This window comes from Lupinus angustifolius, chromosome LG01 (genome assembly GCF_001865875.1).
Source record: "Lupinus angustifolius cultivar Tanjil chromosome LG01, LupAngTanjil_v1.0, whole genome shotgun sequence".
In the NCBI taxonomy this organism is placed as follows: domain Eukaryota; kingdom Viridiplantae; phylum Streptophyta; class Magnoliopsida; order Fabales; family Fabaceae; genus Lupinus; species Lupinus angustifolius.
Window position 1 is genome coordinate 24,261,581 of NC_032009.1, and position 13,629 is coordinate 24,275,209.

The following is a 13,629-nucleotide window of genomic DNA, read 5'->3' on the forward strand; positions in this document are numbered from 1 at the left end:
AATCAACCAAATAAAAAAATAATGATAATAATTGTAAATAAACAGTCACACATTTTATTGATTATGAGTCGGACTCTCTCAAAACAAGTCTCTAGTAGAGTCGCCAGCTGTCGCGCCTCGATTTTCGGCTGCACGACTTAGTTTAGAGTCGCCACTACATTTATAGTTAAAAATGTAGAAAAATCTTTTAAATCCAATTACCTTGGGCTTTTGGATTTTTGATATCCATGTTCGGGAGTCGGTTACAATGTAGAGAATGTATTAGCACCTTACCCGCCCGCCTTAAGCGGTACCATTCATTAAAATATATGACTTTATTATTATTATTATTATTATTATTAGTTTTATTAAATTGTCTGATTAATTAATTAATTAATTATTAAAAATAAAAAAAAATATTTTTATTATGGTGCCTGACAAGATTGACCATAGTCCTACGTATCCCTATTAAGGGAGTCAAGACTTACATAGTTATTTAAGTAGAAAAAGATTTGTTGATTGAGTGTATTTTAATTAAAGAAAATATATTTTTAGTCAAAAATATATATTTTGAAAGTTTTGTTTATTATTGAAAAATGTTTAAGAAAATGGAATTTATTTGGTTAATTAAGAAAATGGAATTTAATTGATTTTGAGATTTAATCGATTGAAAAGAAGCGACATAGCGCGACCTTTCGAAGATGATCTGAGAAGAAAGAGGCTTTCAAGGCGACCTTTCTTCATCGTTGATTAAATCTCAAAATTATTCTATTCTTTTGAAAAGTGCTTATAATAATGTTATCATATTCAAATTTTTGTTGAAAAATAATTTGTAGTATTTACATGTTTAGTAATGTGATTTGAAACCATAAATTATAATGAGTTTATTTAATTTTAATAAAAGTATTGTTTGTCATCATATAAATTTTTTTTATCACAGTATTGTTTACTATTGCCACTTGAAATATAATTATTATTCTTTTATTTTTTGATTAATTTGCGTAGATATAATTTCCAAAAAAAATGTTTATATATTATTCAAGAAGTTAATTTTATTTACCAAACCATAATTCCAAGTTAACAAACAAAATAATAAATATAGAGTGAATGTAAATATATACCTAATTTCACCAAAAGTGTACAATTTGCACGGCAGGGAGTGAGGATAGCATGTGGTGGCTAGTGGAGATCCTGGACACGTGACAGGGTGTGAGTGGGTGACTGGAGGGTGCATGGAGGCACACTGTAGACTCATCCGCACGGGATCTCGTGCTCTCCACGGGTTGGCGGTCTGGTGCGGCACTTTATGGTGCAACCGTGATGCGTTTTCGCCTTATGATTGGGTGGTTTATTTGGTCAACGTGATGACAGTCGTGGTATGCAGATCTCACGGCTACCGTTTGAGGATGAGGCGAGTGCATGGGAATAACGTGTTCCCACCTGCATTGGATCACTCTAAAAATAAAAAATTTATTTTTTCTCTCTCTCACAGCATGTTGCTTTTTTGGCAGAGCTTTTTTAGTGTTTATAGTGTTTTCCGTGTAAAATTTGTATGTTTACCATAGGCTCTATTTATAGTGAACTTTCAACCACCCAATCCCAAAATTTCGGTTAATAAAATTTAAATTTCGTATAAACTTAATCTCTTAATTCTAGGGGATCTTAACAGACTAGTTTGACCATCTTATCTTAACATTATTTTAATAATTTCCTGTTATTCCCTTTTCAAATTTAAATTAGGTTGTTAGTGTATTTGATTATTTAAATTATTTCGAGTTTTTTTTATAATATATGGGCAAAAATAAAATTAATTATTTCTTATATATTTAATATTAAAAATTTCGAAAAATCAAAATAAATAAGTAAAAAAACAGTTTTTTCTCTCTCTTTTATATAAAAAGAGTACGGGCTCATAGTGGCTCATTCCTAATTCAATTTTTTTTTGTTTTCTAAAATCATTTTTTTTAATTTAATTTAGTTTTGAACCTTAGGTTAACCTAACCACTTTGATTAAGGAATCCTAACAACATTAATATATTATCATTTTGAATTTTCAGTTAACCTAATCACTTGGATTTAGGAACCATAACATCATTGATTTCTTTATTATTATTATTTTTTGAATTTTCAGTTAGTCCATTCATTTAGATTTTGGAACTTAAGAACCCTGATTTATTTATTATTATTTTTTGAATTATCAGTTAACCTAATCACTTAGATTTAGGAACCCTAACAATATTAATCTAATATTATTATTTTGTTTTGTTATATGTTTTTATTTTTTATTTTTGAAAAGGAAGCTTGTAAAAGGATATTCTCACTAACTTAAATTTAATTAATTGAATAATTTCGAAAATAATTATAAAATTTTCATAAAAATAGTTAGTTATTTTTATTCATTAAATATTAAAATTTCTGGAAATACAAAAATAAATAAAATGAAGTTAATTTATTATTTTTCTTTTAAAAGGTTTTAGGCTTTTTCTGGGCCGAACAAAATTGGGTGTTCATAACACCCTTATCTAAAGTTTTATCATTCAGATCCTTATCCCGACTTCACCTAGTAGGAGTAAAACTTGATTGTTGTTATCATTCACATCCCTACCATCTCTTCAGGATGTGTGGTATGGTGGAGAGCAACTAAAATTAGTTTGGAAGATTAAGCTTTTCATAGTTTCTTTTAATAATAAATAGTTACTTTGAGTTCTAGATAGTGTAGTCACCTTTCATTTACCCTCTCTTTGGTAGAGTAGAGAAAACAAAAAAAGAGAAAGGGGAAGAGAGTTTGAAGAGAAATAAAGAGTCTCTCATGTTTGGTTTGAAGAGAGGAAGTAAAAAGTGGATGTGACCTACAAAAACTTTTTATGTGATGAGAAAGTGATGAAATGACTAAAAAACCACTTTCATTACTTTATATTATATTATTGTTTATTTATATAAATTTTCCATAATTATTTTTTCATTTATCTTACTTCATAATTATTGTTAAAAACTATAATTTGAAATTACAATAATATAATATTTGTAATAAATTTTAAAGTTATAATTCTTAAAATTTTAATTAGTGATAAGATATTTTTCAAATTCTTTTGATTGTATGATTTTTTTGTCATTCAAACATTTATATCTACCTTTTCTATTTTCTTTCTTTTATATCAAACAACACAAAAATTTACTTTTATTGTCACATCTTTCTCTTCTCTTATTTTCATTTAGTCTCTAACACATAAAAGTTATATTTTTAATCCCTCACAATGTAGTTATCATCCACTTTAGTCTCTTTCAGATGAGAACTACCATTTTAGTGATGTTAGTCAATTAAGCCCTTCAAGTGAAACTTAACTAATAATCTCCAAACACTATCAGGGCTAAAATTGTAATTTTCATCCATCAAGGACTAGATTGAAAGGTGACTATACTATCAGAGAATAAAAATGTAATTTTCATCTCTTAATTACCAAAGTAAAGGATCGTTAGATTGTCAAGGAATAAAGTGTCTATAATGAGGGAAAATGCTATAATAGATCTAAATTATAATGCAGATACTACAACTGTGTAAACAGTTGAATCTATCCTGTTAGAATGGGTTTCTGACATAACCAAGGTTGAAGTCTTGAAGAGCAATTGTACCCTAAAAAGGATAACCAAAAAGTATAATTTAATTCGAGCCCTATAAAGTATAAACAAATAAAATAGGTATGACGCTAGCTAGTGTTAAATCTATTAAGTGTTTAATATAATAATATACTTAAATCAACCCTTATTATATATATTTGACTATAATCTCTAGCATAAGATGAATTTTACTATTTTTACTCTCGTAAGGGTGTTTACACATATACTCATCTAAAATGGAAATTGTATGTAATAAGTTCCTCAATCCTGTAATCCGAATAACCTTTTCTCTTTTTCCATTATTTCATTGATAATAATTCAATCATACAATAATCACTCTTGAATTCATCTGCCATTAAATCACCTGCTAATAATACAACCAAATTTTCAAACACAAAAATCAAATAATATCAAATGATTACTTCATTTCTACTCGTAACGGATGTTGTTCATGTTTGATTCCTCATAACCAAGTGGTACATATTTGATTCTATTTAAGTAAGATTTTAGGTTCGAATCTTGTGGATAGAAAAACTATCTGCTAGGAGAATTAGCCCCATATACATGTGGATGTTTCCGACAATTACACATCCCAAAAGAGATTATTTTCTTATCAATATAAGATGAGTGATACCCTTAGTAGTACCAAAATATTTATATTCATAATTAAAGCAATTGATTACACTTTTTTGATCAAATGGTTTCTTAATTCAAAATTGATTTCTTACCAGCTGAAATTGGATCGGATAATAATATCCCTCAAATCCCTTATTTAACATTAAATCAGCCGCCATTAACACATTCAAACTTTCAAATTAAAATAATAAATCATATCAACATATTACTTGAATCATGCCCATAATTATAAGGCAAATAACCGCATTATGTGAAAACATTTAAATAATAATAAAATAGTCAGTGCATTGCACAGGATGCTAACTAAGAACATGATTAAACAAAAGTATAATATGGAATTATATTATTGATCAAGGTCATTCAAAAAATTATAGAAGGGTTTTCCTTTATTCTATAGTTTTTTTATACCATATTTAACTAAACTAACTACAAAAAGAGCAGGTTGATTAGCTATGAAAGAAGTTTATATAGTATTAAACAACAAATATTTCTACCACGTTTTATCTTACACTTCCTTTTACACTTTATCTTTATTGTTTTCTATTTCTTTCCCACATCACCAACCACACACATCTATATACACCACCTAATAATATATAGTGGTAGCCGCTCAACACTCCTGGTGATTAGATACAATTGGCCGAACCTCGTTACTAAATCTCTTGTGTTATTCTCTTGTCTCTATACACTTTACTATTTGATTGTTCGCTTGTTCGCTTGTTCCTAACAATTGGTATTAGATGACTCTTAACCCAGGTGCCAAATTCGAGGTGGGGAAGTTCGAAGAAACTTGTAATTTTGGATCGTGGCAAAGGATGGTTAAGGATGTGTTGGCTCAACAAGGTCTATCAAAGGCGCTGCGTGAGAAAAAACCAAAGGGTATGGATCAACTGGATTGAGAAGAGTTGAAGGAGAAGGCTGTGAGAACCATACAACTCTGTCTATCAAATGAGGTGATGTATCATGTTATGGATTTGACGTCATTAACAGAGGTATGAGAGACATTAGAGAAGCGGTTTATGTCCAAGTCTCTAACAAATAAGTTGTATTTGAAAGAGAGACTCTATGGCTTAAAGATGTAGGAGGGTGCTGATTTGCAACAACATCTCAACACTTTTAATCAAGTGATCAATGACTTGCAGAAACTTGATGTGAAGGTTGATGATGAGGATAAAGCAATTATATTAATGTGTTCTTTGCCAAATTGCTATGAACACTTGGTAACAACATTGACGTACGGGAAAGACTCAATCAAATTGGATGAGATCACATATGCACTTCTGTCCCACACTCAAAGAAGACATAATGTATGTGAAGGGTCTCAGGGTGATGGTCTATATGTGAAAGGAAGCCAAGCGTGTGGGAGGAGACAAGGCAGAGGAGGTCATGCTAAAGGGAAAAGACCAAATTCTAAGGGCAGAATACCAGTAGAGTGCTATAAGTGCAAACAGACTGGGCATTACAAAAAGGATTGTCCCAATGAATGGATTCCTAGCAAGCCGGTTGGGAAAGATGGAGTATCTACATCTACAAATGTTGCACAGAAAGATGACTATGGTTACAATAGTGAAGTTGATCTACTATCTGTATCATCAAATCATAGTACAGATGAGTGAATACTTGACACTGGCTGTTCCCATCACATGACGCCAAAAAGAGAATGGTTCACTACATACAGGGCAAGCAATTTTGGTTTCATGTATCTCAGAAATAATAAAGCATGTGGAATTATTGGCATGAGAAAAATCATAATTCTGATGGATGATGGTGTAGAGAAGACGTTATGTGAGGTTAGGCACATACCAGATTTGAAGAAGAATTTGATTTCTTTGGGGACATTGCAGGCCAAAGGATTTAGCGATAGAGCTGATAGGGATAGTGATATTCTTCGAGTATGCAAATGTGTTCTGACTATGATGAAGGGTAAAAGGATTACATGGAACACTTACAAGTTGTTATGGAGAACAATTGTAGGTGGAGTTGCTAGAGTGGTTGAAGAGATCTCAGTAGATTCAGACCATGGTGCTAAAAAATTATGGCACATGCGTTTGAAACATATGAGTGTGTGTGTCATGACAGAACTATGCAAAAGAGGAGTGTTGAGGGGAGTCAGCAAATGCAAGCTAGATTTGTGCAAGTATTATATGCTTGAGAAACATACACGGGTTAGTTTCAAGGCTGGCCAACACAAGACTCGGAGTATTCTAGACTATGTCCACACTGATGTATGGAGACCCACTCAGGAACCATCCCTAGGAGGTTCTAGGTATTTTGTTACCTTCGTTAATGACTTTTCTTGCAATATCTGGGTATATTTTCTAAAGCATAAGTCAGAAGTCTTTGCCAAGTTCAAGGTTTGGAAGGCAAAGTTAGAGAACCAGACTGGTAGAAAAATCAAATACATGAGTCAAATAATGGTATGGAGTATAAAAACTCACAGTTTCAGAAATTCTGTAAGGAAAATGACATTTAGAGGCACTTTTCAGTGAAGAAGACTCCTCATCAGAATGGTGTTGTAGAGAGGATTAATAGAACTCTTACATAGATGGCCAAATGTATGAGACTGAATGATGGACTTTCCAAAAGATTTTAGGCAGAGACATTTAGTATGACATGCTAACCACCACAAGCTTCATTGGATGGTAAAGTTGCAGAAGAAGTATGGACAGGTAACCCAGTCAGTTATAATATATTACGCATATTTGGTTGTCCTACTCATGTACATGTACTCAATGATGAATGATCTAAACTTGATTCTAAGTCGAAGACGTGTATCTTCATTGGATATACCAAAGGTGTGAAAGGGGTTCAAGTTCTGGGATCCAGTTTCCAGAAAGGTGGTGTTGAGCAGAGATGTAGTGTTTGATGAAGATTTCATGATGAAACAGTCAGTCTTAACAAAGGTGCTCATGCTAAATGGAGAGACTTTAGGATCAAATATGATTCCAGTGAGCAATAAAATGGTTCAGGTGAACAAAGGCAAGGAACCATGCACTAGTTCAAGTCAAGAATATGATGATTCTCAAGCGGAGAGTTCAGGTGTGCAAGAGTATCTACTTGCTAGAGACATAGATAAATGTCCTATCAAACCGTTAGAGAGATATGGCTTTGAAGATATGGCTTCAGTTGCTCTCCATATCAGTTCAGGAAGAGGCTATAAACAGCTAGGAGAAAGAATAATGGATGGGTGCCATGATGGAGGAGATGAAGTCTTTACAGAAGAACCAAACTTGGGAGCTTGTTCCATTGCCCCCAGACAAGTGTGCAGTTGAGTGCAAGTGGGTGTACAAGAGGAAGTCAACAGTATCAGAAAAAGAAGGTGAAAAGTTAAAGGCTCGTCTTGTAGCAAACATGTATTCACAGCAGAAGTGGGTCAACTACAATAAGATTTTCTCCCCACTGGTGAGATATACTTCTATCAGGGTAGTGCTTGCCTTAGTAGCCAGCCGGGATATGCACTTAGAACAGATGGATGTGAAGACTTCCTTTCTCCATGGTGAATTAGAGGAGAAAATTTACATGACACAACCATAAGGGTTTAGTGCAGCTGGAAGGGTCACTTGGTATGCAAATTGAAGAAGTCTCTATATAGGTCGAAGCAGTCTCCGAGACAGTGGTACAAGCGGTTTGACACTTATATGTTGAAGCTTGGTTATAAGCGTTGTGAGTATGATTGTTGTGTTTATGTCAGAAGCCTTGGCGATAGTTCTTTTATTTTTCTGCTACTTTATGTTGATGAAAAATTTAGGGGCTGCTAGGAATATCTTGTGATGGAGATTCACAAGGATAAGGGAGCTAGAAAACTATGGCTCTCCTAACAAAGCTATGTTGAAAAGATCTTAGAGAGATTTGATATGAGCATGCTAAAGTTGTGAGCACTCCATTGGCAAATCACTTCAAGCTTTCCCTAGATCAGTGTCCAAAGACAGATGAAGAGAAGAAATACATGTCAAAGGTTCCATATACCAGTGCAGTGGGTTGCTTGATATATGATATGGTTTGTACTAGACTAGACTTGGCACAAGTAGTTAGCCAAGTATGCAAGTACATGTCGAAACCATGGAAACAACATTGGGAAGTAGTCAAATGAATTTTCAGATATTTGAAGGGGACTACAGATCTCAGTATCATGTTTGGTAGCCAACATAGTAAGTCTTCAGTTATTTGTTATGTTGATTCAGACTATGCAAGAGACTTGGATGATATAAGGTCCACAACGAGGTTTGTCTTCACCCTTGCAGGTGGACCAATTATGTGGAGATCACCAGTTTAGTTTGTTGTTGCTATGTCCATAACTAAAGCAGAGTACATGGTAGCTGGTGAAGCTTCTAAAGAAGCCTTGTGGCTTATGGGGCTGGTAAATGAGTTAGGCATTGAGCAAGATGGAGTTCCGCTGCATTTTGACAGTCAGAATGCTATCTTTTTAGCAAAGAACCAGGTGTATCATACTACGACCAAATATATTGATGTGAGATTTCACAAGATCAGAGAGTTGGTAGCTTGTGGGCAGATACTATTGCAGAAGGTTCACACTTCAGAAAATGCAGCTGATATGCTAACCAAACCGGTTATCGTGGACAAGTTTAGGAATTGCCTGAGCTTGCTGAACATTCACTGATGCTGGACTATGGAGTGCCCCCAACCCAATGGCCGAAGGTGGAGATTGATAATATCGCCAATGTGAAGATTGTTGTGTAATGACTCATATCTCTAGATAACAGCAATACAAGTTATGGGCTTGAGCTTATGTAAATGGGTTGGTGTAGAAGACTATATATTTATGTTATGTAAACCTAATGTAACAAGGAGAAGAATAGTCAAACACTAATCCTTATTCTCTAATAATATATAGTGGTGACCGTTCAACGCTCCCGAGGACGTAGACACAATTGGTCGAACTTGTTTACTAAATCTCTTGTGTTATTCTCTTGTCTCTATACTCTTTACTATTTGATTGTTTGCTTGTTCCCAACATATACAGTGAATGAGAGGTAGACTTCATCATAAAGATATAAGTGGATACTTAAATTGTTGCCATACTTTCAAGATACCTTGAAGTGTTACTCCAACTTTCTAAGTTAGATTTCAAAGTTCTCAAGAGTAAAAATAATTTCAAGACCTTGAAATAACCATCATTAAATATACTTAATAGTTTATCTATCAAGATTCATTGTTCTTGCTTTCACATAAATCTTCTATCAATATAATTTCTATTACCTTTACCACATTCCATTTTTTAAAAAAAAATTCTCACTCTCCCTTCCTAGTAAGGGGGCGGGCGGGACTAGTTAAGACATTTGACTGGAGAGGCCAATCTCTCATATCTTGAGTGTTTATAAAGCTAAGCTCTAATCCTTTATCATTTTCTTTTCCCCTCTCCCTTCTTAAATTTCCTATAATCCTATCCTTGAAAGGAAAACATTAATATTACTGAATTCCATTTAGATTGTAAAAATAATAGTTATTAATTAAGGCTATAATTATAAAATTTATATAGCACACTTTATGATATACAGGTTTTTTATTAAAAAATGTTTTTCAATTCGATGTAGTCTAAATAGGTCTCATGATGCCAAAATACATCACAATGTTGCTCCATCATTTTCCTTGTTTTTCTTTCTCTTTTGTGGAGTAGGTGATGAACTCTTGTAAGTGTATTCTTGGTGCTTGTATAACTTGTATTACTTAATTATTATTTTTGTGGATATGAGTATTATTTGTTCAATTAATACTTTTTATTTACTTTTTTAAATTAATTTGCTGATAAAAAATGTAACTACATCATTATAATTTGATATCACACTGCAATTACAGTGTGACGTGGTTAACAACAATATTATGGTCAGATTACGTAATACGGTCAGATTACATGATACATTCCACAATTTTAAACAATGATAAACCTGAAAATATCCAGAGCATGGGATATCTTAATTTTGCCTGTCTTACAAATTAAGTAGTTTGGTTAACATGGATCACCATTTCTTTCATTGCTAATTCATCACATTCTTTGATTATTGATTCAAATATGCAGTTTTAAGGTCCATCCAAAGGCTACTGATAGCTATGTACTAACATGTTTCAGGGACCACACTTTCAATGATTCACTTCTTGCCATTTTTCCTTTCCATCATCTTGAGCAAATTAGATTAGATCCAGCATTTTTATGTTATTATTTTACCATCAGAAACAAAATAATAATAATAATACTTTTTTACATAAAAAAGAAATGCAAATATGCAATTCAAAGTGGTCAATTTCCATCCACATGAAAAATTGTTGCCCACCAGTGACCTGCTCTTGTTCCTGACACACACAGCAAGACTAGTAGAAAGAAATTCATTACGGTTCCCTAGTCTATTCGTGCTTTTCTTTTGAGCAATGTTATTTAAGCAAAACTTTATATACTACACAATAATTTAGGTTAGGTGTTCACTAAATGCTATCTTTTTCTTTTACTTTCTTGGTGAGGGTCGAGTATGAGTTGTTAATTTGATCTGAAGCAGTTGGCACCTTATCCAATTGCATGTGGACAGTTCAGGTTGCTGATTTACCTAAGCTATAAAAAATGTCAAATGATGAAATAACTAGAATGAAGCACTTATTAGCTATTTCATCTTTTACTTTTTTTTTCCACTTCATTAACAAAAAAAAACCGATAATGCACAATGCTTCCAATTAATAAGGTCTGTGAGGGTAGGGTCAAGGATCTGCTGTCCCAAACCCTGTCTCAGACCAATTATATTATGGCACGTAGTTAAAAAAAATTAAATAATTATAACTTTATCAGTTTTTTTCATTGTGATTGGCCAGGGATGTGGTTGGAGACATGGTTAGGGACAGTAGATCCCCATCCTAGAGGGTAGATGCATGCAATGTTTCACTCGCACGCGGACATATTATCTTCAGGATTTGAACAATGATCTCATTACTACTAAGTAACAGCGCTAATCTTTTTATCACTTCATTAATCTCCCAAATTCTATCTACAAAAAAAATTAAGGTTACTGACTAGAAAACCATCAACCTCACTTTGTCTGGAAGCAAAAATGCTGAAAGTCTAAGCTTTAGTTAGATTTTAAGACCATGCAACTGCAACCATAGATTCCTCAGACTTTTTCTGCAGCTAACAGTCCTTAGATTCTCCTCCCTCCCTTATTTGAAGTAACATTGAAAAGGTCAGATAAAAACTTTTAAAATAGTTTGAAGTTTACAAGCCTTGTAATTGAAAAAGTCTCAACCCTGATGCAATATGTTGAATAGTTAATATAAAAAAGCATCCACTGAAAAGCTTCACACAATTCTAAGTTCACATTTATATAAAAACTTGTCAATATGATCATAAGTGAGATTTAAAAGATGTTTAGTTACAAAAGGAAATATTAGAGAAGTATGAAGGGGAAAAAGGAGTATAGGAACTAGCAAAGCAGAATATTTGTAAAAAATGAATAAAATGTCACATGCAATAGTAATATGGCACCTGACCTAACATTGGAAAGCCAACGCTTACAAATAACAGTTGTTCTTTTTTCCCAACAGCTTTGACCGGTTATTTTTTGACCTTATGATAGTCCCATAATCACGTGCTGCCATGAATAGATGACTCATAAGTTTGTAAAAATCTATACACCAAATCTGGTGAAAAATGGTTTCTTTCCTTCTAACTTTGCCTGGAAGTAAGCACTTTTTAATTTAGTAGACCAAAACAACCTTGGATTCCAAAAAAGTTAGTATAGATTTAACTTTAAAAGGTGAAGTTTAACCAAAATTATAATATTAAAAGAGGTTACCGGTAAGATAGATTAGACAGAGGTGTAGAATATAAAAAGGGTTTGTTCATCACTAACTGCTAGTCCACATGCCAGTTTAGAAAAATATTCTTTTTAATAAGTGGTAATTTCAAGTCTCACACATAGTAAATTAAAAAATCAATAAAATGAAGTTATAAGGTGGTTTGATAGACCAAGAAAAGGGGTGAAATGAAAAAATTGATGATTCAAGTATCGCTTACAACAAATACTAACATACTAATATTTGCCGATAAAAAAACATCAACTTTGGCAGCATCATCTGGCATTCATATACACCTTGTGACTAAGATCTTTCACTCTCAACTTCTCACTTCACTTCATGTTTGAATAAAACTCCTCCCAACCCATCAACTCTCCTATTATTATTTCCATCTTATCATCTTTAATACACTCAAAGCTCATTATGCAAGACTCAGTTGTGATTCCTGCTTGCTTTTCTTCTACAGATAAGTTAAGTGATGAGCATGGAGCAGTGACACGTTTAGGTCAAAGTGTTTACATGTCAGTGTATAGAACAAAGATTGCTGATCACTGCCGTTTGATCACGATCACATGGTGCAAAAACTTGTTGCTTCATGGTTTATCAATATCAGTGGAAGGCTCAGAAGGAGAGACACAATACACTTGCAAGGTTGAGCTAAAGCCATGGTACTTTTGGAGGAAACAAGGTTCTAAAAGGTTTGTAGTAGATGGAAAAGCTCTTGACATATTCTGGGACCTTAAGGGTGCAAAGTTTAATGGTGAAACTGAACCAAGCTCGGAGTACTATGTAGCAGTGGTTTGTGATGAAGAGGTTGTGCTACTTCTTGGTGATCTAAAAAAAGAAGCTTACAGAAGAACTGGTTGTAGACCAGCACTTATTGATCCTATTTTGGTTTCAAAGAAAGAGCATATTTTTGGTAAGAAGAAGTTTTCAACTAGAGCTAAGTTTCATGAGAAAGGGAGTTGGCATGAGATCTCAATTGAATGCAAGATTAACAAATGGAACAATGGTGGTGATTTTCATCTTGCAAGTGGTGTGCAGCCAGAGATGGAGATAAAGATTGATGGGCACTTAGTGATTCATGTGAAGCACTTGCAGTGGAAATTTAGAGGCAATGAGTCAATTCATCTCAGAAAAATGAGAGTTGAGGTATATTGGGATGTTCATGATTGGCTCTTTAGTCCTGGTTTAAAACATGCTTTATTCATTTTTAAGCCTAATTTATCATATGCACCATCTATGTCATCATTATCATCGTCATCATCATCCTCATCACCTTCATTATTATCAACTCAAGCAACAAAGAACTTTTCTGAGTCAGTGGAGGGTTTTAGTATTAGTGGTTCATCAGAGTTTTGCTTGTTTCTCCATGCTTGGAAAGTTGAATGAAAATGTCACATTATCATGTTAGCATAATGGTATATAATATCAGCATCAAAGCCAGCAAAATAAAGTTGGACAAAGACTTATTATATGGAACAGAATGGAATTGTGAGGATTGGGTTGAGAAAGAGATGTTTGGTTAGAAAAAGGCAAAGTGGGACCTAATGGGGTTTGGAAGTTAGTTACAGCTGGGATTGAACAATGTGTATAATTGGACAAAGC

At 33.4% G+C, this 13,629-nt stretch overlaps 1 protein-coding gene across 1 annotated transcript; it reads left to right on the plus strand.

Annotated features, from left to right (window-relative positions):
- On the plus strand, positions 12,284–13,434 carry LOC109357741. Its single transcript, XM_019601774.1, has one exon. It carries the CDS (start codon positions 12,445–12,447, stop codon positions 13,411–13,413), a length of 969 nt encoding a protein of 322 aa, XP_019457319.1. The 5' UTR covers positions 12,284–12,444; the 3' UTR covers positions 13,414–13,434.